Genomic DNA, 27,274 nt, shown 5'->3' with positions numbered 1-27,274 from the left:
AAACTGCTACAAAACATAAGTTATTCTGAATGTCCAAAATGCATCCCCATGGCTTCACCAGAATTTCATAGCTGTCAAATAATAGTCCAGCAGTTAGAGCTGGCAGACAATCTAATTCCTACACCTCTCACACAAAGTGGAGTTATTTCTGTCAATGGAAGCAATTAAGCACCAGCCTGATTAGCTATGCTTTTAATTTCACCTGTTATTATGTGAAGCTGCGTTGCTCAAATTTAACTCGCCAAAGTCACTATGCCCATAATTATGCTCAAAAAATGATACCAAATTGATTAATTTCCATGTTTTGCCATGTCTGAATGGATAGTACTAACTACTTTTTGGCTTGCATGGAACTGCTAAAAATACTGTTGTCAATGAATGTTTAATCAGTTTGTGTATTACTAACAGAGTAAGTCCATAATATACTCTAATAAAACAGTCATGTCAATACTAGAGTTACTGACTATTGTATTACTGTAGATTGTTTTACAACCAATGCCATAATGCATTTCACCAGAATGGTTTTATAGTACCTATTATGTTTAAAATTATGCCAGCATATTATAATAGGCTCATTAGGCTGCTGTTAAGGCAAACAATGCAATACTGCAGATATTAAATTCCAGCTGCAAAACTATAGCTATAAACAATACAATAGCCAGTGGGTAGAGGTCACTTTTACACTGAGGATCACCTGGTGGATGACAATAAGGTTCATTGTTTAAATATTCATAAACACCCATCACTGCATGACTTAGAATGCTACGCTGTAAGTGATCATTAGTAACTTTTTCCTGCCGCTCTGAAAAATGAACAACTCATCTTCATAAGGCTCTTAGTCTACTTGGATTCTTCCAGATAGCTAAGCCAGCAATGTGTTGAGCCATAAATATGGGCTCAGAAAATGGAAATGTGGAACTCACACATTTATTTATACATGTATCTTGTCCCATGTCATTGGACCAATCAGTACTTTCTATGCAGCTTTTCAATTACTGTAGCTACAATATCATAAAAAATATAGAATATATTTAAAATACAAATAAACACTTCTAGGCATACCACCACCATGGGTTGTCAATGTTGTCATCGTATGACTTGGTATGCTTGTTGTGATTGACAATCTCCCACCTCTTCATCCACGGACCATAAATTGTCGTGTCAAATTCATCTTCTGTAGTCTTGCCCATTGCCTCAGCTTGCAGTTTTGTCCGATCAATTCCGGCAAACTTGCTCCAATCAATAACATAATTTGGATCATCTGCCTTACGCATCAGGATGCAGTCTTTTATGCTGTGGAAGCCATTTGGTTTGGACGGATTCTGCCACCTCAGATCTAAGCTCCAGCGTATCTTATCAGAGTGATTCTCAAGACTCCTATGGGGCACACAGTTGTTTAGAAACAAGACTCCTCCATATGGGACTTCACAGGTGACCACATCTTTATCCAAGTCAACACCCAGCGTCTTCACAATCTCTTCTTCACTCAGATCAACATACCAAGTGCCACCTGCACAGCATGTGTGTTTGGCGGTCTTTCCTAGCTTGTGTCCACCAGATACAACCTGCATGCACCCATTACTAGCATTAGTGTCAAGGAGTGGTATCCATGCTGTCGGCTGTAAGGTCTCCAGACATGTCTCATCCAGGTAAGCATTATCTTGATGCCATGGTACCGTCACTTGTTCGTTACGTGGTGTCTTTGTGCGCAAGTTCCAAACAGGATGGCCAGCAATATCTGGACCAATAAATTGTTCTATTACATTCAGTAAGCGTTCATTAGACCAAAGAGTCTGGAAGGCTGGTGGTAAGATTCCTAGTTTGTGAAGTATAACGGCTGTGCCAGGAAATTGCTTCTCTAGTTGTATCAGTCGTTGGTAAAATCCAGCCTTCTCACACTTGTCGTCAATCTTTCCACCAGCAAACAGTTTGTTAGCTAGTCCATCAACTAGTCCGCTGATAGCGTCCTTCACCGGGTCTAGCTCTTCGGGAGTGAAGAAGTTAGGAACCAGCACGTAACCTTTCTCGAAATACTGATCCACTTGCCATTGCTCCAGCTGGCCCGGTTTCTTCTCTTTTGGTTGAGGAGGTTGTTTAGTGTAAGTTTCCGGAGACGCTACTTTACAGGGCTTCGCAGGACTTGCCATTCTTCTACTGCCCTCTTACGTCATTGACCGAAAATCTGCAAGCGAAAGAAATATTTTTATTTTATAAAGACTCGAATTGTATAGGATTGATTGTGGGTTACAACGAGATTCAAACCTATCGATCCACCAGAAAATCGACATGAAAATGTAAGTGTCTATGTTTGTACTTCATTGGGATTTTGTCACTGTGCTAAGGTAATATTTGGCCTGAGCATGAAATTGTACCTTCATGTCAGCAGTTTCCACACCAACCACATAGAGGCTAAAATAAACTTGAGAGCTAGCATAACTATTTCTAACTAGCTGTATATTATTGTATTGAGTCAATCTAGCTTAGATTGCTCTAGTAGAGTATAACTAAAAAAACATTTGTGGGCGGGGGGGGTGGGTTCAACAACTGAAGATCTGCAGATGCAGACTCACACTGCAATTGCATAGTTTGTCAGTCCCATTTCACTTTATTCAAAGACTTTTACTTAGGTTCCTAGGCTAGTGATAAACACCTCGTACAGGGTCTGCCTTCTTTTGTTTGCTCTCCAGTGCCTATCTGGTAAAGTAAAAGTAGCATTTAAAAATTACAGGTTACTAGCCATGCTGTCTACTTAATACACTGTTAGAACATTCTATTGGGTTAAGAATATGACATGACATGACATGCATTTTGCATATGCTAGTGGTAACATCTGGAATTGTCTGTGGGATGGGATTTTAATGTGCTAGCTGCACACCCAGTGTCACTGTTTATTTGTAGTAAAGTGAACAGTCTATATTTACTTGGTTAAACGCCGCGGTGTTTATTACAGTACCTTAGTTTTAAAAATCAATGCAATGACTATTTGAATTCAACCACTACTCAACGCTCTAAAACTATGTTGCAGCCCTTATTTTCAAAACCGATCGTTGTACCACTTGAGTACGTCTATTGTTGAAGATGTGCCAAGTAAATACACTATGTCCTATTGGGAAATTTATTTCAAAAATTGTATGAATGTATAATGATATTAACACACATATTGTAGTTTAGTTGCTGGAGATGTGGAGGGAAGGTTTGAACAGCTCTTCACAAGAGTGGCCAATATCCAGAAGAAGTCCGGACAATTTGATGTGAGACATAAACACAAGATTTATGATGCTTAATTTTCTCTTTCTTCAGATGTTATTGTGTGTAGGAACATTCTTTTCCAGTGAAGATGAGTGTAAGAGTCAGTGGCGACAAATGGTGGAAGGCACCATAACAGGTGTGCGTACTTATTTTGTATGACAGACTTTACGTATGCCTGCTTGTCTACGTGATAGCCATAACTACAGTATACAAAATTATTTACAAGTGAAACGAAACTCCTTTATTCCCAGACCATATATGATATAGTGTTCTTATTAAAGACGATATATTAGAGAGGTGTCCTGATTTAAGGAATCTAAATGTATTGTGGTGGGATCATGGCAAATTTCTGCATTTCAGGGTGTCCTTTTTGAAGGTTCTCACTGTATAATAATTTTACATACATATGTAAATTTGAGGCTAGGCTATTGTACAACGTGTGTGTTGGCCACATGTAGTTCCTTTACCAACGTACATAATGGGTCCCACCTCCAAGGATCACATGAGCTACTATGGTGACCTAGACAGTGATGGTGGTGAACTGATCGATGACATCACCTTCCTTGGTGAGTACCATATGTGGAGTATGGAGACAGTGACTGTGTGTGACATATACAAGTTTTTAAATTTAAGTGATTATATCACACACAGATGGGTGTTGATGCTGAAGGTTTTTTTTGGTTTTTTTGTGGAGAGTGACCTCTTTTTTCCCACACAGGCCTCCAATTATATACCACAGTAAAATTTTGTAAACAAATCACACGCAGCCAATCAACCATGAAAATTGTGAAATTTATATGTTATGGTATTGCACTCAGATATGCATTTGGCCTCACATACTAGAGCTTGGTGTTTTTTAAATTATTTTGTCTGTCCATGTTTCTGTACAACATTTAGATCAAACACTGTACCACTTTAGCATTTGCAAATATCACGTTGAAGGTTCTTTGTTTTGAATGTCTGTGTCTGTGGCTCTGGTTTTTTTTGTGATGCTTATATACATTATTTTTGTGTGTTACCATCGTAAAATTTGGACTATCTATAAGACCAAACACTATTTGCTACTTCTAAACAGGGAATGGGTGGCCAGTCGGTACACTGTATAGGTGGAATAATGAAAGACTACTTTTTGCAAATATAATATAAACAATTTTTGCGTTTTTAATTCATGTCTTTCCAAAAACAAGACATTTTGTTGCTGCTACAACTCGAAAGTGACACTGTAACCTCACACACATTCACGATTATATTTTAATGAGGTCATTATTCACAAAATTCACAAAATTTGTCCCTCAAAATTTTGCTTATATGGTAGCCATCATTGCTACTGCTGGTGGAAGGTAGCTATATTGTTGTATGGTTATACACGTGTACTCTGTGTTCCATAATAATCAACTCACTTCAGGTCAGGCCGGAGTATTCACTACATCTTCTGATCTACGGATAGCCTACCTTAGTGGTCGTCATGACGAAAATAGCTACAGCTCAACAACAACTGGAGATAAATCACTTGTGAGTTTAGCTTGTGATGAGATAAAGTCTGCATCCATAATTTGCTGATAGAGAATCTTACTGAAACTTTGGAGTTTTGCTAATCACACCTAGCATACTTTAAAGCTAAAATAGTCTACCACTCTAGGAAAATTTCCCTTGGCTGGTTGTATTCTTTGTATTGCAATGCATTTATTTTTCATTACAGAGTGAGAATTTCAACCAATCAGATGTGGAGAGATTGTTTTCACATGCTGAGAAGAAAGACTATGTGGGTGTGGACATCCTTCTCTCCTCCGATTGGCCAAGTGATGTTGCCATAGGAACAAATCCACCTGTAAGTATGTAATGTAGTCATTCAAAATCACGTTATCAAAAAGGATGCATAGGCAGTGTGTTGAGCACCTGCTGTGTTGCCCTATTCATAATCAGACCTTCAAGGAGCTTGCTATACTCATTGTTCTGTTACCAAGTTAACAACATGCAATAACATCTCATGACCACAAAGGTATTATTAGCACGTGAAGGAGCTTGTTTCCAGGGAAGAAGGTTGACTGCATGGACACAAGCAATGTGTTATTGGTTATGCCCTCTAAAGAATTTTACCGGTTTTTTCTAATTGGAAAATCCAACTAAGTCTTTGTCTCTTAAAAAGTAATGTGTACAGTATGTGGCTTATGTTATGATATGTAGCCTCTGACTTATATTATATTCTTTAACATGTATTATTCCGTACATACGTAGGATGGAGTTGACATCAGCAAGGTTGGTTGTCAGCCATTGTCAAGACTTGCTACAGCACTAAAGCCACGATATCATTTTGTGTCACTTCATAAAGTGTTCTATGAGCGTCCTCCATACAGGTAAGCTATAAGTAGCCTGCCTACATCTGTATTATATATCATGATCCGTGATACTGTACGTGTTTCACATACACATTTTTTATACGTTGTATGCCAGTATACACTAGAAATATTGTTACATTTGTGGTGGAGACACTTGCTAACTAGATTAGGTGACCTCCTGTGTCTGCATACAGTATATCCCAGCTTTGAAATTAAAATATTTGCCTATAGGTGACCAAATTTGCTAATAAATACATTGTCTGTACAGTGTACAGAACGTATATACAGGCTACAATACAATGGGTGTTCTTTATCACAAAACAGCTGTTTACGTACCTAACACATGTACTCTAGGAATCACAGAGTATTACAGGAGCCAGCACGGCACTGTACTCGGTTCATCTCTCTGGCTAATGTCGGTAACCCGGACAAGAAGCAACGCTTCCTCTACGCCTTCAATATCACTCCTATGGCTAGTATGGAAGCCAGTGAGTTGACTGCTCAGCCTCAAGCATCCACCGATTGTCCGTATGTCAGGACGGTTGCCAATTATCGTCAACATTCACAGGTTGGTTTTTAAATCGATAATATTTAAAAATTAATATGTGAAAATTTTGTTGATAATGAGTTTGAACTATCAACTATTGTAAAATGTGTGTCTGTGTACAAGTATGTGCCAAGTAGAAGAAACACAACAAAAAAAACTTTCAAGGTGAAAAAAGAAATAGAAGATAAAGGGAAGTGGTAAACTTAGCAGAGGATGGTTTCGATCCATCGACCTCTGGGTTATGGGCCCAGCACGCTCCCACTGCGCCACTCTGCTTGTCTGTATGACTTTTGGATTATTTCACATTTAAAACTTTCTGTTTATGTGTCAGTCAGTTAGTCACGAGTTATCACATTATTCCACATCTAAAATGTGAGTTCAAAAAAGAAATAAAAGTGGAAATGCAGAAAAAGAAAAAGTAGCAGAGGATGGGTTCGATCCATCGACCTCTGGGTTATGGGCCCAGCACGCTCCCACTGCGCCACTCTGCTTGTCTGTGAGGCTCTGGTATATTTGTACTTCTCTATCTAGACAACCATATTAATGGTATAGTACAGATAATATTTTCAATGTACTGTACCTGTATAAGGGTATTATACATGTATGTGAACTGTATGTAATTACATACAAATTTGACTATTTAAACAAAAGAGTCCCGCTATATTATCATTGTGTGCATTATGGGTTACTAGTGACCTTTGCCTAGTATCCATGGTAACCACCCTAATGTATACTAATTGTTTGATCTGTTAATGGATAATGTTGTTAGCCAAATTCAAGGGGTGTAACCACCAAATTTGGACTCTACAGTTTACATAGGGTTATGTGGTTTATAACAAAGAAAACTTTACTGACTGAGTGAGAAACCACTTGTTACATATGTGTAGCTGTTGTGCTTGCTAGAGTACATATGTGTTATGCGTATCATGGGACCCCTTTACCTGTCTAAACCAACTGACTACTAGATGTGCATACAACTCTATCATCAAGAATCGAGTACAGATACTATTATTATATAGATTGGTTGTTAACACAATAAGTTTGATTGTATGTATCCTTGTGTATGAAATATTCATGTGCAATGTAAAGTCTCTGTCCTTATACTGTCATTGTGTACATTAATATGTCCACTGTTTATAGAGAAAAGTTTGTTAGTGTTAAGCACAGGCCTCGTACTTTGTAGTACAGGTTCTAGTACAATGTTTGACTACGAATATATCAAAATTTGTCAGTGATAGTTACATGCTTCCAGGAAGCACATGGCTTTTGTCTGATTAGACATGCCAGTATCCATAGTTACAAAGCCTTCGAGAGGAAAAATACCTTCGAAGATAGCAAAACCTTAGAAGGTTTTCCCCAGTCCTACAGTAATATGCATATTCAGCAACCTAAAAGGTAAAGGTGAACCAAAGAGGACAAAAACAAAAGAAAGAAAAACAAAACTAGCAGAGGATGGTTCCATCGACCTCTGGGTTATGGGCCCAGCATGCTTCCACTACGCCACCCTGCTGGTCTGTGAGTTGGTATTGTAATACTGTCACTTTATACATGTAAGCTACCGTATAGAAACTTTGCTGACTAGTTTTCTACTTTGAAATACAGCAGTTGCTTTACTCATGCAATAGCACTATTTAACATTCACGTTAGTAGCATTAATAATGCATCATTCAGCTGTGAAGTGCCACATAAGCATGTTTTTTTCCTTGCTAGGCAACACTCTGGAGACAACAGATATTCTTAGCAACAACAGAGGGTCTGTCACAGTTGTGCCTTGTTGCCCAGCAATAATGTACTTTATCAGTAAACTTTAATGTCAGCTTGTCATGCATAGCCTCACTGAGTCATCTTCAGAGATATTTCTTCATATTCCACAATGACAGCAAAAAATCAACTAGTAACTTTTTTTTCTGACTTCTGAAACTGAAATTGGTTTCATCTCAACTTTTGTTAGCTACATGTACGTTCATGCTATTTACACAATGTCACTGGCCACCATTTTAAACAGAATGCCTCGCAAACATTCATACCTCATCTGGTATTTCTTATGCAAAAGTAAAAAGACAAGCTATGACTGCAGGCACTTGGTGTTAAATTCCAAATAAGAGATCTGAGTGTTTGTTTTATTAGAGTAGTTTACTATAAAATGTGTGACTGTTCTATTAGAGTATTTTGTTTATTTTGAAGTGTTAAAAAGGCTGACTGGTTCCAGAACTAGTGAAACTCCTCTAGAAGTGCACCTGGTGTAATTGCTAGAGTGTGCACTGAACTGCTCGTCACGTAGAATGGAAAACTTAACTGATAAGATGTAAAGTACTTTTGAAAAGCAATGTGTAAATGACCTTTTGCAAATAGAAGCTCACTTGCCTATAGTACACCCTTGTACATATCTTGCTGTATGCATACATTTGGGCTTAGCTGCTGTTCAAGATTATGTATGCAGTACAGTGAGTATTATCAAGAGTTCATAATATATATACTAAGGAGAGTATCCTACTCTCATATACCCCTGTAGAAAGGCGTATCGTGAAGTTATGATGTAACACTTCTGAGTTCGCCCGTTTTTAATTAATGATGTCATTAGTTGAACATTGTATCAGTTGAACATGTGCCTAACAATGTCGCTAGCAACCAAATTAACTCCAGCTCTAAGCATTTCTCACTGAACTACAATCGTTCCTTCATGGGTTAAGACCACTTTGTAGGCGTTTCTTACTAGGCCGTTCATGAATACAGCTATCCCGAGCATTGCGAGTGTGAAATGGTGCTAACGATTTTTGCACTTTTACGGCTGCCCATACGTCACAAACCACAACATCTTGTCGTTATGTCATAACTTCACGATACGCCCTTCTACAGGGGTATATGAGAGTAGGATACTCTCCTCAGTATATAAATTATGAACTCTTAGTATTACACATTTACAAATCTTCGCTAGATGCATACAGTGTAGAGTGTGTACACATGAGATACATGAAAGTGTAACTGTTACACTCTCTATGTACATAGAGCTTGTTGAGTGCATGATGTGTACTTTCCTATAGGCATCTTCTGGTGATCCATCACAGAATTTCTTTTATGATGAGAGAGCCATTGCCAGTAGCAAGAGAAAACATCAAAACCAAAGAGGTACAGTATATATGTGCAGTGTTGATAGATTGTCTGAAGTATTCCAATGATTAAGCAATATGTAATAGTGAAACATCATTGTTAAGGTCGGGTCCCTGTATGGAACGAAGCTAATGAGTAGTCTTATTACTAAGGATCACCATGGGGCTTGCATTACTTGACATGGTCACTATAATGAGGTGGTCTTATAATGAGGTCATGAAGTACACCTTAGCTACTGTATGTTTTGTGGCCTACTTGACAGTTTCACTATAATGAGGTGGTCTTTTAAGAAGATTGTTACTCACTGACATATTTCACTGTATTTCTTTGTGTGTAGTGCATTGTGAAATATTTACTGGTATCCTCTCTCCAGGTAACGATCCAAAGAGACGTGCACCAGGTGAAATACTTGTTATTGCAACTTGATGATGCCTTACCATGTATTTGTTAAAGATTGGGGAAAGCCCCCTGTTGCTAAGGGACCATGCTGGTTCTGTTTGGGTAGTCCAGAAGTTGACAAACATTTAGTAGTGAGTGTAGGAGAACAGGTAATGTGCGCAGTGTAGTGTAAAGTAGTGCAGTGCAAATTTTGTGTATGTATGTATGTATATATTGCACGTGTTTTGCATGTGATGTGCTGTATAACACATCAGAATAGTATTAGAAATTTTGTGGTTATCAAATTGCAACAATATGAAAAGTTTTGTACATTCAACTTGAATAAAAATAGTGGTTTTGGTGGTTATTTGAAACTGGTTGTTTGCTACCAAATTTCCCAAACTTTCTTGTTGACTGGGGTCAGAAGTCGCTTTTGTTTAGTAGCAACATCAAAGCCCCATAGACACCATAGTTTGTATTTGAAGTACACACTGAATGGGTACAGTACGTGTGTTAGACAAAGTGTCAGTGTTAGCGTTTGTAGTTACATGTAGTATGTAGTTGGTGGCTGTTCATGGCACACTGTTAACTGCTATGATGAAACATACACATATGCTGTATTTACTTGGTTAAACGTCGCGACGTTTATTACCTTAGTTCATAAAATCGATGCGGCGACTATTCGAATTTTACTAACACTCAATGCTTGAAAACAATGTTGAGGCCCTTATTTTCAAACTCAATCATGACACCACTCAAGTGTGGCTACTATTCAATGTTTAACCAAATAAATACGATATTTGCCAGTACAAAATATACTCTAATAGAACAATCAACATGCTTTGCATGTTGCAATCAAACACTTGGTGATAACAATACTAAACATGTTTGTAGATTAATTGTTGTAATTCTCTCTCACTACAGTCATACCTGGCACTCCCTAAAGGAGGACTAACTCCTGAACATGTGTTGATCATTCCTATCAGTCATTATGCTTCCTTCACTGAGGCATCAAGGGTGTGTGTGTGTGCGTGCGTGCGTGCATGTGTGTGTGTGTGTGCATGCGTCCGTGCATGTGTGTGTGTGTGTGTGTGTGTGTTTGAGTGCATGTGAAATTGGAATGATTTGTATTTTTACGTACATGTGAATTGATCTGCCTGATGTTATCATCTGCCAACAGGGAGCCATGATTGAAATGGAAAAATATCCTTTAGATTTGTGTACATAATTTTGTTTCTCTTCCCTTGTTTGTTTGCATGTACACTACACTCTCACTTGTTACATGTACACTACACTCTCACTTGTTACATGTACACTACACTCTCACTTGTTACATGTACACTACACTCTCACTTGTTACATGTACACTACACTCTCACTTGTTACATGTACACTACACTCTCACTTGTTACATGTACACTACACTCTCACTTGTTACATGTACACTACACTCTCACTTGTTACATGTACACTACACTCTCACTTGTTACATGTACACTACACTCTCACTTGTTACATGTACACTACACTCTCACTTGTTACATGTACACTACACTCTCACTTGTTACATGTACACTACACTCTCACTTGTTACATGTACACTACACTCTCACTTGTTACATGTACACTACACTCTCACTTGTTGCATGTACACTACACTCTCACTTGTTGCATGTACACTACACTCTCACTTGTTGCATGTACACTACACTCTCACTTGTTACATGTACACTACACTCTCACTTGTTACATGTACACTACACTCTCACTTGTTACATGTACACTACACTCTCACTTGTTACATGTACACTACACTCTCACTTGTTACATGTACACTACACTCTCACTTGTTACATGTACACTACACTCTCACTTGTTACATGTACACTACACTCTCACTTGTTGCATGTACTGTACAATAGTGTGGGGTACAGTGTAGTGTTAACAGTGGAGAGAATAGTTCTACATTATTTAATCCAAGCTCATACTGTGTCTAGTCTTCTATGGTCACCCGTGAACTCTATCCAGAATAGTTTTCTTAACTCTCTGATTACATACAAGTCATCACTAAGAAAGTACTACCACAGTAAGGGTCAGACTTGTGTGATTTTTGAGAGGAACTACCGGTCACAGCACATGCAACTACAGGTCAGTTGTGGAAGATCCACCACTGATGACACCTTCAGTGGCTTATACTGTAAAATTAATGATGAACGTTTGGAAATTTAGTGTGTCATAAAAAATAAATTGGTGGATTAAATGTTGTGGTAAATTTACCATGTAGCCAATACTAACAAAATATCATAGTGTATCGGTGAATATAGTTTGGCAAATTTCACCAAACACGCCAGACTCATTGTTTACTTTCAAGTCACATTGTACAACGACACAATTCAATACTGTATGCATGCAGAGACTTTTGTAACAATTGTTCTCCCTCGTGCAAAATGTACTGATGTAGGTTGTTCCAGTCCCCAAGATGTCATGTGATACACTAAGAGAAGTGTTTGTGGCACACGGCCAGTCACAAGGAATAGAGTTTACTGAACTACCACCAGGAACATCTATTGTTGATGTGAGCTGTGTACTGTGGTGTAGTATGGTTTAATAGACAGTGGGACTAAACTGTAAAGACTGTTCTATTAGAGTAGTTGAATGTTCTATGGAGTGCCTGGCTATGTTTTTCAGCATTAATTATTTCAGAGTTATTAAGTTAACAAACACCAGTTCACCTGGAGGTTAAGGTTCCACTATATGTACATACAGTATATATAGAGGGTCTTCAGTTCTCCCTTATTGTTTGTTATCTGAATGAGTGAAATGGTCTGTTGCTATGTCTGTGTGCCATAAAACAATTTATTCAAAGTTTAAGCTACATCAGTTGACCAATGCATAGATTGTTTATTTTAATGGAAATTGTATCCTGTAGTGTATTACTACGTATTTTCATTAAATTGTGGGTAATGCATTAGTTACTCCAATGTCATACAGTACGATAGTATTGTATAGTAGGGACGATGAAGGTTTGGGCATGGCCCACGATAATGTATCACCCAAAAACTTGCCTTGATTTCCCCTCACAATGAAATGACAGTATTGGTTGGGTAGTCAAGCCCAAAAGTACCTTCAGATCAACCTGAAACAATTTTGTCAAGTTGCTACAGAATTTTTCAATTTATTCAACAGAACTTTCTACTGCCTGCCTGCCTGCCTGCCTGCCTGCCTGCCTGCCTGCCTGCCTGCCTGCCTGCCTGCCTGCCTGCCTGCCTGCCTGCCTGCCTGCCTGCCTGCCTGCCTGCCTGCCTGCCTGCCTGCCTGCCTGCCTGCCTGCCTGCCTGCCTGCCTGCCTGCCTGCCTGCCTGCCTGCCTGCCTGCCTGCCTGCCTGCCTGCCTGCCTGCCTGCCTGCCTGCCTGCCTGCCTGCCTGCCTGCCTGCCTGCCTGCCTGCCGGCCTGCCTGATGCGTTTAGTCAAGTGTAGCGCGTTTAGTCTACTTCTTTAACATAAATGCTTCAAATTTACTTAAGAAGAAAACTTTGGTAAATTTATAACCATACAATACATGTGCTATTGTCTTACTTTTACAGTATGGCCATCAGCCAAGCATAGTACAGCTTTCATTTCCAGGCATACACGTCATTACACAGTATTATTGCACCAACATATTGGAATAAATGTGTTCTTGAAATTCAGCCAGTGAGCTATAATTCTCCATTACAGACAAAATGCCACCTGCCATGCACACAGTTGTATGTATGAACTATACTACTGTCAGCTAAGACACTGCAACCTCATGTGTGCAGGTAAGTAGTCTGGCATAGCCACCAGATCCTGGTCTGTGTCAACAGTAGGTGCAGCTGGAATGTAAGCAGCCAGCCCTTGTGCTTTCTATGAATACAACTACATTATTAGATTCATGATCACTGCAGATCATGATCTTACTAGAATTGTGATATGTATATTCATGCATAATATATGCGAGAGTATTGGTGGTCATGAATTTACAAAAAAAGTTCTCAAACAAGTATAAGTAAAAAGGAATTTTAAACTAGAGTATAGCATCCCAGTAAAAAATATTGAAACAACCTGGATGGGAGTTGTGTGTAATGTCCAATTACTGTAAAAAATAAGAAGCAAATATCCCTTCTGTGCATTTCAATTCTCCATAGCACAGTAGGGATATTCACTTCTTATTGTTTTGTAGTAATTGTACATTACTCACTACTCCGATCCAGTACTCTTTATTGGGGTGCTGCATCATCTCCACTCTACTTACACTTGTATATATAATAGAACAGTCATTTGGTTGAAGAAAAGTTTTGAGATTCCACTCTACTGCACAATTTAGCCAAATTCGAATTAACTGGCTATCTCACATTATATATACGGTGTGTGTGTGTGTACATTCAGTTCATGTTGACGATAGTTGATGAGTTACGTATACAGTGAAACCTTTCTGTGCAGAAGGGTGAACAATCATGTTAAATGAGTCCAGGTGTGGGGTTTCACTGGTTTCCGGCATTTTGGGTTTCACTGGTTTCCGGCATTTTGGGTTTCACTGGTTTCCGGCATTTTGGGTTTCACTGGTTTCCGGCATTTTGGGTTTCACTGGTTTCCGGCATTTTGAAATAAAAAAAGGTAAAGTGGATAAACCTCACAAATTGGCACTCACCTTTGTCACGAAATCACTTCTCAAATGTTTAAGCACCTCTAAAAATAATTATTGGTGTTTCAACTGTGAAACAATGGGTATACAAACTGTTAACTAGTATACCATGCTACACCAGAGTAGAACCAAACTCCTCGATGTGTCAGTAAGGACTTTCCCTTATTAATAAGACCACCTCATTATAGTGACCATGACAAGTAGGTCCCAAACACGGCTAAGGTGTACGTCAATATTATCTCTCTCATAAGACAACATGTGTATTGCTATTGGGACCACCTTTTGATTTCTGTGTTGTCTTCATAATGTAGGCTGTTCAAGCTGGCAGATCATATTTCAACTTGGAGTTTGAAGATCCTCCAAATCTTTACTGTAACATCAGGGGAAAGTTTCCACTTCAGTTTGGAAGGTCAGTCAAGCATATCTTATGTGCAGTAAAGTGTCTTTTAATCAAAGGAAATTGTTCAGTTATTGAAGTGAAATTGCTCAGATTGGTGAAATACTCTAATAGAACAGTCAAGCATCAATTTTAAAAAACCACAATTTGTTAGATTTGTGAACACTCAGACAATAATCAGTCAGCTTGAATGATGTATTGTACCAGTGCCTACAGGTAGCCTTAGTATTCTACAAGGTTTTTCACAAAAACTAGATCTACAAAGACATTGGAAGGTCCCCATTGTCCTCTGATTTAAAGACATGATAAATATTATGACAATAGAAGTTGGTCCCAAAAGGACTTACTCAACATGTTTTATAAAGAGAATGACCTCTACAGTATAATTATTGCAGCAAAACTATAGGTCTAAAAGTGAGTGGCTTCATTGTATACACTACGTACATACAGAGACAATGTATTTACATTACATGAACATACACTGTACTGCTCACAGGGAGGTGCTAGCCAGTGGTCCAGTACTAGACATGACTGATAGAGTGGATTGGAAGGCTTGTAGCGTTTCTAAGGAACAAGAGACTAAGTTGGCCACTAACATGAGAGAGAATTTTGAACCATTTGATTTCACTGTAGATCTTTAGATGAACATGTATATAATATAATATATACATTGTACAATACATTAGTCATACTACATGTTATAGCTGAGCGCTGTTATAGTGCATGGACCATTTTTGGTACTAAACAAATTGATAGCAATAATGATATGCGAGTTGACATGGTCAGGTGGTTTTATTAACAAGGTAGCTCACTGCACATTCACTGCCATTTCTTTGTAAAAGAAAAAAAAGGCTCTGGCTGTGTGAGACTAAGTCAGTCATGTAGCAATTTTAGATTTTTAATTAGACTACTAACTGATCTTTAATAGAGAAGTTTGAAAATGGTAACTACGCCAAAGCTCTGAAACATACAAGTAGGCAACAATACAAAACTTAGCTACATTCGTAAAATAGTAATAATCAAGACATATGGTAGCGTGTCGTGCAGCCAAGAAAGCCGGTGCACCACACCATCTGTATATATATATTGACAGGAAGAAAAAAACATGATTTTCACTCATATATAAGCTTCATGGTCCCTTATTCAAAAATTTTGCATTATCACTGCAGGTTAGGCCACACAACAAATTTTGATTGAATTCACTCCAGCCATTTCACTACTGTGTCTCTTAGTAAGAAAAAATATGGGTCCCAAAGCCAGCCTATAGAGTACAAACATCCACACAAAAACGGACAAGCTGTAAAAAAGGTTGCTGCCTTCAAAAGGCTACAGGAATTAACATCATTGCAGCCATTTCTTGGCAACCACCGTTGATTTCACAACTTTTTCACCCAGGCTTTTGAAGGCTGCACCCTTTGACACATCTTTGCTTTTTGTGCAAATTAGATTATATAGTGAGCAGAGCCCTGCATGGCATAATGACTGAATGGTTGCCATGAAATCCCTGCATTCACCAGTGACGAGCTCTTTGCTACTGCTATCTTGCATCTGAAATAACATTATTGTTTAGCAGTAATGTGACGTGTTGTCAAAAGTTGGAGGACATCATTATGTTGTAGCTATATGCTGTGCTCCAAATGTTATTGAAGGATCAAGGGATACAACTACTCTAATAATCATTCACAAAGAGTAAGATAACCTGACCAGTTAGTGGAAACCACCCATATTTCATGCCTTATACATCTCACTAAACCAATTGCAAAAAAAAGTCATAGATGGGTGGTATACTCCCCCTATTATGTGACATTTACAGTAAGATGAACATTAATTCTATTGGGAAACTGGCTTGACGACATGCACATGAAAGAATGTAGCACATATCAAAATAGACTTGATTCAAGCCCAGTCCTGGTTTTGGTGCTTTCCAATTCACAGGGAAGCACTACAACCTGGATTATAATTGGACTGGACTTAGGGACCCGCCGATTATGCTGGCATATTAATGAGCATAATAGGTACCTGAAAGCATTGAGCATAATGCTAGCATAATAGGTAGAAAACTTGTGCAATGCTATAAATTCTTGCTTATCAAAATACATATCCGACAAAAAGATCGATATACTCTAATAGAACAGTCAGTAACTCTAATAAAATTATCATCTGACTGTTCTATTAGAGTATATCGATCTTTTCTGTGACATGCATTTTGACAAGCAAGGATTTACAGTCTGTGCTTCAACCACTTACTGCTTTCCCATAAAGTGCAAAGTTATTAGAAAAACATGGGAAATGAGGTAAAAATATTGAGCATAATTTGAGCATAATAGGTAAATATTGAGCATTAATTTAAGCATAATGGGTAAATTTTTGAGCAGTGCAGCATAGCATAATAGGTAAAATAATGAGCATAATCGGCGGGTCCCTAACTGGACTGAAATCTATACTCAAGTCTATTATTTCACCATAAACTACACTCTCCTAAGTATGTTCTAAATGCACTAGGAAGTTTCTTGAAACACTATGAAAGTTCAGAATTTTACTGCCAAAATCACTTGTAATCTTCATTCATTGTGATTGTTTTATTAGAGTATTTATTGCCTGCAGCTGGTGTACAGCCAGATACTTTTCTTGTTTTGTCACTTGGTTGGGAAAGAAAGCTTCCCGACTAAATGATAAAAGATCTGGCTAACCGAGACTTAAGTCAGCTGCATAGCAGGCTAGCTTAAATATTCTAGCAAAACAATCACAAGGAGTGAAGGAGATTACCTGTGGAAATCACCCATGCTGCAACTACATGCCTTACAATTTCTCACTAAGCTAACACATGTTTATGCTCATAGATAGTAGCATAATCCATAGCTATCAATGACTTTGGTAGTAATAAAAATTCTGAACAATTAGAGTGTTTCAAGAAACTGCCCAGTAAATTTTGATTGGAATAGACCGTAATGTAGGATTGTTTTACCTGGCTGGGAAGGTCCGGTCTTAGCTGTAAGATAAGACCAAAGAAAATCTATCAATACTAAACCAGCTCTACAGTAAAGTGAACATATTGCATGCCACTACAGTATGACAAAAGGTTATAACTTTTTACTGAGCAGAGGAGTACTGAGTGTATAGAGCTATATACATGCATGATGCTGGCAAGAATTGTGATTGGAAAACTGAAGATTATTCAGTTTAGTCTAAGACATAGTTTCTGGCATAAATATGTCTTGGCACTCCTCTCATAAGTGTGAATTAAACTTGTACTAGTAATTAAGTTAATTACATGTCAGACTTCAAGTAATAATTTTTGAGAGTCAGAGGAATAAACACTGTAATCAGTTTACCTGAGATTGACTTGTAATATGATTGACTTGATCTACAGATTGACTTGTAATGTGTATATATATACATTACAAATCACTCTGTAGAAAGTTCAGCTACATTAAAAGTCACCATGTAGCGTAGCAGAGAGTTCAATTCACCCTGTAGAAAGTTCAGCTAAGTTACAAGTCACCGTGTAGTAGAGAATTCAGCTACATTAAAAGTCACCCTTTAAAGAGTTCAGTTACATTATAAGTCACCCTGTAGAGAGTTCAGCTACATTACAAATCATACTGTAGAGAAATAGTCACCCTGCAGCTATACAAACAAGTCACCCTGTACATTCAACTGGAGAAAGTTCAGCTATACTACACGTCACCCTGTAGAGTGTTCAGCTAAGGTAAAGCCACCCTGTAGATAGTTTCTACGTTACAAATTACCTCGTAGAGAGTTCAACTATATATACAATGTGTACATTACAAGTCTCTGTGTAGACAGACCAATTCTACTGCTTAGGAATATCACTTAAGATTTAAGTGACTGGGATGAGTTTGTTAATCAGAGTCAGATAAAGACTAATCTTTTGACTTGTATCTATACTACATGAAAACATGATTCATTTTCAATATACAGGCATGATGTAATTATTAAGTTATATGATAGCTTTCAAAACTTGATAATTTTCACACTGACAGCAGAAGTGTACTATACTCATGTGCACACTTCCTTCCTCAAAGCAAGATGAATATAACAATGTTTTAATATGATACAAATGAATGAATGTGGCAATCATAATAATAAGTCCGCCAGGACAAGAAGTGCATGTCTGAGCTTGTCAGGAAATTTTTCTTATCATAGTCCTGGTCAAGACGCATGTACATACGTACATACCAGTATGTATGTTAGCCCTTTGCAAGACTATTCTTGGATACATAACACAAGTAAAGTAAATACATTGTTAACTCCCTGCACTCACTGCATGATGTACATGGCTATAAGGCTTGACACAACAGAACAGCTACAAGTATATAGTGATATATATAGGAGTCCACTGGTCCATTTGGTAGCCAAATTATATCAGCCATACTGGCTGGGCTGATGAAATTCTATAGCAATGAGTTGTTGATCATCATCTATATATTGCATTTTAAACTTTAAATCAACCCTTTATCCCAGTTAGACAAATTGACTACATTAAGTTACATCATGCATGTATGCAAACCTACAACTGCAAAAAATTGAAAGGTGTGATGATGTACAAAACAGCAACAAATGCTGCCACAGACTACTCTGTGGTTGTGTGCATGTCTAATCTGATTTGCCAATAATAAATTAAATTTTTCCATGCTGATTATACATACATCTCATCACCATAGCATGTAGCATTATGAAGTCCAGCTTTTTCCAAATGATATTATTATAAGCTATCATGTATGTATACCATGGATGCATTATCTTCTCTACTGCTAGCTGAAGTCTGCACTATATTGCTCAGTTACAATGCAATGCCAATAGCTGGTGTGGTGTGACCAGTCAACTGATCATAGTGGACTAGAGGAAATAAAAAAAGTAAAAGCCTGAGAGGAGTCTGTCCATTATGACAGTGCAACTTCATGTGACCAGCCAGACCAGGTAAGCCAAACGGACTGAAAACACTATACTTGATTTAATTTGTGTACAGCTTTCTGGTACATGTTTACATGATTCAGCAGCATCACAGTGAGCCAAAACAGTTGTCTATAAGTGCAGCCCTCAGTGCAGCCAACCATTCATGTCAGTTTTAAATCCATTCATAAGGTTACCTGTCCACATGCAGACACACACATGTAGCTACAACAATAACTATTGCTGTCCCTATTCAATGTAAGGCCATATGATTGCTTAATCCACAAAACCTGTTTACCCTGTTTTTAGCTGGCATTTTGCAACTATAAAACAGCACTGACATAGCACCTAGCTTCAGCTTGTCACTTTCCAAGACTGCAGGAGCTGAAAGATGATCAACATTGTAGTATATGCTACAGTGTGCATGTTTGCAGTATGTATCACAACTGCAGACGAAAGTGCGGAGTATAACAGAATTGGAACATGTGATGTGAGCAATAGATCAGCTACTTTCATTGTGTAAAACTGTCTGTTCTTTCCAATACAGTTCACCCAAGAGTGTATTTACAAATACACTTCAACACAACACAACTATGGTGAAGAAGATCGAGAAGTGACTCAACTTTCTGCAGATGTTAGCTGGCACTGTGAAAGCAGTAAGATATTAGGCTTTATAGAGTATAATTATACAGTTAGAATAGTGCCATAATGTGGTTACTGCAGTATAGAACCAGTTATATAGGTGGTATGCATATACAAGTACAGTATAGTTACAAGATTTTTTTATTTTCTTCAGGTGGTAGCTTTGGTTCAGAATCAGCTAATGAATTCTGTTTCACCATATCCAGTGCAACTATGAGAATTTCAACTGCTAAGTATATATAGTGTGTGTGTACTGTGAACACTTATTATATCTTTTATTGTGCATGTACTACTGTTATGTGCACTGGTAGTCCAACATGTTGAGGTGTATATGTATCTCTGTGTGTGTTCCAGGTTCGATACTCACTAATACCAAATTTATGTTGTTTTCTTGAACAAGAAACTTTACTCACATTGCTCCAGTCTACGCAGCTGTTTAAATTAGTAGTAGGTGACCTAGTGTCAATTGGGGAAGCAGCCCACCTAACGGTAACATCTATGGGTACCTGGTGTTAACCGGGGGAGCAAATGCCAACTGTATAATTGGTGGGGGTAACTGGGGTTCAGGTGTGACTTTGGGTGCTCATATTCTCATATATAAGGTATGGTACAACCTCCTGTGGGTTGCTAGTCAAAGATTTTGCTGGTGCTGACTTATAGCCACTGAGTATCGAGTAGTGCACATGTGCTGGTTCATTGGGTAGGCATGACCCGTGTGTGTGTACATGCGTGTGTTTTTGATAGTGTGTGTATGGTGGATGAGCATGATGTATATTTCTAACACATTTAGTAACACGGTCAACTACACATCTGATGAACAACAACAACTTCTGGCAGATGCACTTAAAGGAGAGTTCTGCTATGTCCAGACATCTGATGGGAAGATCGTCTCTGTACACTATGGAACTACAGATAATAATGATGCCATTAATATCAAGAGAAGCATTACTAGTACATTCCAGGCAAACTTTGTAAATAACACAGGAAATGTTGAAGAGGTTGATGCTGGCTCTATCCATATCTCACATTATGTGTATGTTAAATTATAGATGCAATATTAAATTAAGCTGTGCAGATGTACGTAATACCTTACAATTGAGTATGTATACTGTTAGAAGCAACTATTATTATAATTATTTTTCTAACAGCTTTGATACTGAATCTAATGGTATAAAGTTCACTCGAACGGTTAGAACCAGTGATCTCATCACAATGGTTGGTGAAGTACCACAAAATGCCCTTGTTTATGACAAGGTTGAAGAATCTGCGTTTGTTGGTCTGATCCTCCAAGAATCACATGGAAAATTGGAAGTTAGAATCAACTTTGGAAATGGTGAAGAATCAGACGAAGACAACAATGACAGTACTTATGATAACACTATGGATTTTAGTAAGCAATTTCAGTCTAATGCAACTTACTCAATGAAAAGGGCTTACTGTCAAAGTAAAAGTAAAAGAGGTGCTATCTTCACTGACCTTTCAGCATCTGATGTTGAAAGAGGGAGCCTGTTAGCAGTCATTGATGTAGGTTAGTATGGACAGGTAGCATGCAGTGATTTTGCATGCAAAAATACAATCATTTTCATGTATATAAGTGTATTTAGTACACTCGCTCTTGTATACACAGCCAAATTTGGACAGTTGAAGATTAGAAAAATCAGAGATGCCATTCCATCAGTTAACGGGCTGTTTGAAAAACTTAAGAAGAATCCCAATGACACTGCACTAGGTATGGTTACACGATGTGCTGTAAAGCTAATATTAAATCGTTTACTCTAATGTAGTGCACAGCTTTAGAGAACTACTAAGGTTAGAAGCAGAACATGGTACTCCATCACACTATACTCCAGCAATTGATCAGTTGATAGAGTATTACAAGAAGGTACAAGCTTATTGTATGTATTAGACTATTTCATGGTCCAAACTATGTAGATGCAATTGTCTCACAAGCCACACAATGTGGACATGGAAACAAGACTACTGATATATTCTTTCCTGGCTGTTGATGGTAGCCTGCGATCACAACAGGTATGAAAGCATGGAGATTCATTGGGAAAACAACATTTGGGTGGGTCTAGGATTTTGCTAAGGTAAGGGAGGATGACACACGGGTAAGTCACCGTACACTCTGAAATGCAAAGCAAGAGTATTCTAAGGAGTGTAGGGAATGCCCTTCAGAAATTTTGAAAAGTCAGCTTATGAAATTAGATCTGGTCATGATCATGGGTAGCAGTTTTGACTGAATTTAACATTGCAAGAGGGTAAATGTCATGCAGTCTGAAAAAGAAAAAATAAAGAATGCATGAACTAGTGCCTCTTAGGATATTCATGTAGGCAAAAGGATAACTCAAGATACTGTAATGTAGCAGTCACCTTATACAACTGTCATGTATGATATAGAAGTTACACTTGTACATCATAGTTATTATTATGGTATAACAAAAAAAAAAAAAAAACTGAACAAACTAGTGCATTTAAAAATTACATTTTATCACAAACTATACTTTTTATCACTAGTGACAAAAAGCAGTGAAACAAGAGATTAATGATGGAATTACAGCATAGCTTGGAGGAAAGTCCATATATACTTAGGCACTGAACAAAATAAATGTCGAGTTTCCCACCGAGCTATGCAGTAATACCATCACTCGTCTCTTACTTCATTACTTTTAGTCACTCAGACCCCTACTTCATTTTTAAACCAGGCGCACGCCCACAGCTGGCCGAAGGCGGCCGAAGGCCGGCTGTGGGCGTGCGCCTGGTTTACTGAAATTGTTTTCGTAAAAGTGTGTGTGTGTACCTATCTACCTATCTACCTATCTACCTATCTACCTATGTTTGTCCGTACGCACCCACGTGAGCAAAATCGTTAATAACGGTAAAAGCAGCTTTTACGTAAGAAGTAAAAGTGAAATGAAGTCTGTATTAAACTTTTGCACAGGTGAACTTTGCTCTGAGGTGGTTTATTTTCGGCGGACTGAAATACGGGTGTGGTGACTTTCCTCAGACTACCTTCCCCTTGAGGTTTTCAGGCATTTAGCAACTGAAAAACAACGGTGCAGGCCTCGTACACTGCCAGGAATAGCCTATCGCTTACGTACGCGAACGAAAATGAAGAGTAGCTTTGAGGCTTTGTCGAGAGAATTTGTGGGAAAAAACACGTTAGTCACACTATAAAACAGTTTAGAAGATAGTTTTGTGCGTAATATGTTGGTAAAAGCGGTTTATTTAACAAACGCTTCCTTAGCAGTGCATAGCAACGTAATTGAACGAATTACGAATATTTCATGAATTACGAATATTTCATGAATTACGAGAAATAGCTAATTATATTATTGCACAACCCAAACTACCCTATTGTAAAGTAGTAATACATAGTTGGTTAATTCATACTAGCATATACTGTCTATAGTTATTCCAGATGAGTTAGCTAGCTGCATGGCGCCTGGTTTTTAGAAGTAGCACAACATCAACTTGTTAAATATACTATACTTCAGAATCTATGGGTATTTGTATAAAAGCACACCTGTTTGAATGATGCTCTGATACAATGAACAGCACTATGCAAAATTCTGAAAGGGAGGGGGGAGGGGAGGGCACTGGCCTTTCTGCCCCCTCTACTACATGGCTACTAGCTTGCTGCTGCAATTACTCCAAACTAATTGAAAAGCTATAAATAATGCATACATACAATATACAAGCCCTGCCATTTCAGTGTGTATATACCACTATCCTGCAATACAAGACAGTGGCAGATTTGTGAATAAGCTTACATGTAGTCTTACTTCATTTTGCCATAAAATTCACTCACAGATCTACAGAAGTAGTAATTCACAATTAGGACACATCCTTCTGACTTCAAAAAGAGTGTCTCATTAAAGTTATCTACTACTGAGCAAAGCCCAGGACAAATCTCTATGACTGTCCATGCATTAGCTAAAAACATTACCCCAACAGTAACACATGCATAATAGCTATACCACTACACTTTTGCAGATACTGGGGTCACTGCTAACAAAGAGCATGGGAGAAGATGAACGAGACATCTTGCTATACCAGTTGGTTCAAATTAAAAAAGCTGTACCTGAATTAATTGATACTGTCATTAATATTAACCCATCAAATGATGATGGCCTACTGCTGGTACTAGGAGCACTAGCTAAGAACAATGACCATGATATTCAGACTGTCGTAGTGGGGGAACTTCTTAGGAGACTTGACACAGCTAAATCATCTACCAATAACACGGATTTAATCATTCTCTTAAACTATGCCCTTGGAAACACTGGCTCTAGATTAGCCATTGATGCTTTACTGTCCAGTCTTGGTCATAATGACACTGACACACAGATTTCAGTCATAAGAGGACTTGGTGTTCATCTTGATCAACTAGTTGTGCAAAAGGCTTTGATAACCTTATTGAATGGAACCAAAGAAGATAATGTCCTTGAAGAGGTCATAGTGGTACTAAAAGATGCGTATGGTAATAAAATACTAGTTAATCCCAGTGAAGGCTTACTGGACACCATAGTGAAGACTGCCGTTAGACTAGAGAACCCCAACCTGTATGAATTGCTCATCAAGTATCTTACACTGGTGGGTACTGATGGAGCACAACAGCATATCAACACAATAAGACAACAGTTGAACTATGGACAAGTTGTGCGTGATAAAGTGAGTGACAATGCAAGGATAAAACGAGGATCAGACTGGGATGAATCCAATTCTGATTACAACTTGATAGCAAGTTATTATCAACGTAGAAATGATGTTACAGACTATCCCTACCACAAAGGATATTTATGGGAAAAAACATTTGGTATCAGTGACCTGAATATGAAGATAGCAACTGGCACATTTGTTGGAGGTTACTGGAGAGACTACACTAAACGGCTCAAATTGTACACCAAAGCTGTAGTCAGAGCTAATGTGTTAGGCTATTCATTCCATATAGCAGATATTGAGTCTTCTGATCGTACTTCTGGTTCTAGGCTGTATCACAGGGTTTATGTAAAATTGGGATCAACTGTATTTTTAAATGTAAACAGTCAACACACTGTTTGCACAAGCTCATCTGGCACGTTATTTTCACGTGATTACACTGTTTTCTCGAAACGCTATCCTGTGTTTGTGTACATAACAACAATTTGGTTTACCCTTAAAGGAATAGTCAGTGTCCAGTTGGATGGTGGTCGCTGTGTATGCCCTTTGGAAGTAAAAGCCTGTGCTAACCTTGTTCCCTCTCTAAGTTTAACAGTTAAAGGAGGAGCATCTGCTTCATTAGCAGTAAGTATAGCAAACTGCCTGAAATAGGCAGATGTGTTATACATGGTCTCCATGCACTATAGGAACTTGTACAAGGAGGAATTGATGTATCCACAAGATTCACCTACTATGTGGAAGGCAAAGGATGTGTTGAAGCATTCGCTAGTTACAGGCCAATTAGTGTTTGTGCTTATGCATACCATGGATATCCTGGGAATTACGTCGATTTTGTTCCATGGTACCAGATTAAAACGGTCTACTTTTCTGGATGGGTAATGAATTTTGACTATTGTGTGTGATGTTACTGCATGCCTTTTGTTATGTATAGTCACTTCACTACTCTTGGGGTAGTCGAAACACATGGAATCGTCAGAGATGGAACATCTATGGCAGTAGCAAATACCTACTATGGAGCTCTTGCACAGCTTTAAGTATCACACCTTGTACTATCTAGCTGGAACAATATGACACTAATAGTTATTTGTGTATGACCACCATAGCCATTTTGTTGACATTAGTATGTGCACACATAAGTAGCTAGGAGAGGCTATTGTAGTAGTTTTATATACAAATAATCCTATTTGTGTAACAATGTATGGATACTGGTAAACTAAAAGAAAACTAGTTACACTATAAAGTGAAGTTGCATTGAAACAGAAGAACCAAGTATGACATGAAACTATACTGACGTATGTCGTACGTATCATAATTAAGGTCCAACAAAGTTTATGATCATGATCTTTCAGTAGGCCAATATTTAACAATAACTACTTAACAAATCACACAGTAGTGCATTCAGCTTCACAATTAGAATGTTCATCTCTTTTAAATTAAGTACAAGCAACAAAATGGTATGAAAAATAGGTACGTACATAGATTGCAACAAAATAGCTTCATTCTTCCTCATTCCAGTTAGGCTTATGCCAATTATACTGGTATAATTTCAAGCATAATAGGCTAGCAAAAGCATCAAATGTTTTGCCAGCATATAGACAAAACTTTTAATTAAATGTGCAATGCATGCACCAAAAATACAAACACACTACACCGTGATGTCTAAACAAAAACAGCCAAGCTGTAAAAAAGTGTGTGGATCTCAAATAGGGCAGAAGTTGTGAAATCAAGGTAGTTCCAAGATTTAAATGGCTGCAATGATAATGCCAATTATTTCTGATGATCTTTAGATTATAGCAATGTTTATCTACTGGTTTGAAAAGGCTTCCCACCTGATCTGTAAAATCTTGCAAAATAATATTGAAATCTTTTAAAACCAGTAAATTAAGCAATCATGCACACAATATTTTGAAATCTGTATACCTATATGCCCAGTTGGTGACCCCACCTCCTCAGGACCATTATTTGTTAGTGAAATGGTCTGTATCTCTTTATCAGTGTGCCTAAAACTACCTGAGTATTTTTTTATTGAAAAGTATGTCAAAACAGCCATGCAAGGGTGTGGCTTTCAAAAGGAATCTATATGTTTAGGAATAACTAACTGCAATAATGTTAATGCCAGTGCACCAGTCATGCAACTGATTGACACTGAGTGGTTAAATCTATTTCAAGTTTTTTGAAGATTTTTCTCCATTCTGAATTTTTGCTATATGTGTGTTCTGATTTCTGTTTTATCTCTGTAGCTAATGCTCTAAGTACAAAACATTAAAGCTGTAATGGTTAAACGATGTGTAGACTGTGTATTTCTACTAAAAGTTTATGACAAAATTGCATTTGTAGTTTTGAAAATCAATGCAGTACTTATCTGATCTATACACAA

General features: G+C 37.9%; 3 protein-coding genes and 2 non-coding genes across 5 annotated transcripts; 2 read left to right on the top strand and 3 right to left on the bottom strand.

Annotated features, from left to right (window-relative positions):
* Window positions 1–1,002: 1,002 nt before the first annotated feature.
* On the bottom strand, window positions 1,003–2,199 carry LOC136254146 (phytanoyl-CoA dioxygenase domain-containing protein 1 homolog). The gene has a single exon (XM_066046821.1). The coding sequence runs from the start codon at window positions 2,145–2,147 to the stop codon at window positions 1,053–1,055; it is 1,095 nt and encodes a 364-aa protein (XP_065902893.1). The 5' UTR covers window positions 2,148–2,199; the 3' UTR covers window positions 1,003–1,052.
* On the top strand, window positions 2,170–15,373 carry LOC136254144 (CWF19-like protein 1). Its single transcript, XM_066046820.1, has 17 exons — window positions 2,170–2,294; window positions 3,167–3,251; window positions 3,301–3,385; window positions 3,708–3,815; window positions 4,655–4,761; window positions 4,949–5,077; window positions 5,485–5,603; window positions 5,940–6,153; window positions 9,174–9,258; window positions 9,614–9,640; window positions 9,694–9,788; window positions 10,543–10,635; window positions 10,799–10,824; window positions 11,676–11,766; window positions 12,080–12,193; window positions 14,594–14,691; window positions 15,176–15,373. Exons 1-17 carry the CDS (start codon window positions 2,287–2,289, stop codon window positions 15,318–15,320), a joined length of 1,629 nt encoding a protein of 542 aa, XP_065902892.1. The 5' UTR covers window positions 2,170–2,286; the 3' UTR covers window positions 15,321–15,373.
* Window positions 6,337–6,408, bottom strand: Trnam-cau (transfer RNA methionine (anticodon CAU)). Its single transcript has one exon. It is a non-coding gene; the product is annotated as a tRNA-Met (tRNA).
* On the bottom strand, window positions 6,552–6,623 carry Trnam-cau (transfer RNA methionine (anticodon CAU)). The gene has a single exon. It is a non-coding gene; the product is annotated as a tRNA-Met (tRNA).
* A 4,550-nt stretch (window positions 15,374–19,923) lies between the features above and the next one.
* Window positions 19,924–26,137, top strand: LOC136254143 (uncharacterized). The gene is made up of 11 exons (XM_066046819.1): window positions 19,924–20,083; window positions 20,141–20,249; window positions 20,390–20,468; window positions 21,026–21,268; window positions 21,384–21,763; window positions 21,863–21,964; window positions 22,020–22,117; window positions 22,168–22,263; window positions 24,232–25,521; window positions 25,584–25,772; window positions 25,829–26,137. Exons 1-11 carry the CDS (start codon window positions 19,985–19,987, stop codon window positions 25,952–25,954), a joined length of 2,811 nt encoding a protein of 936 aa, XP_065902891.1. The 5' UTR covers window positions 19,924–19,984; the 3' UTR covers window positions 25,955–26,137.
* Window positions 26,138–27,274: the final 1,137 nt, after the last annotated feature.

The sequence above is a fragment of the Dysidea avara genome, chromosome 4, assembly GCF_963678975.1.
Source record: "Dysidea avara chromosome 4, odDysAvar1.4, whole genome shotgun sequence".
Lineage (NCBI taxonomy): Eukaryota > Metazoa > Porifera > Demospongiae > Dictyoceratida > Dysideidae > Dysidea > Dysidea avara.
Note: the sequence above shows the minus strand (reverse complement) of the source record. Positions and strands in the feature narration are given on the sequence as shown.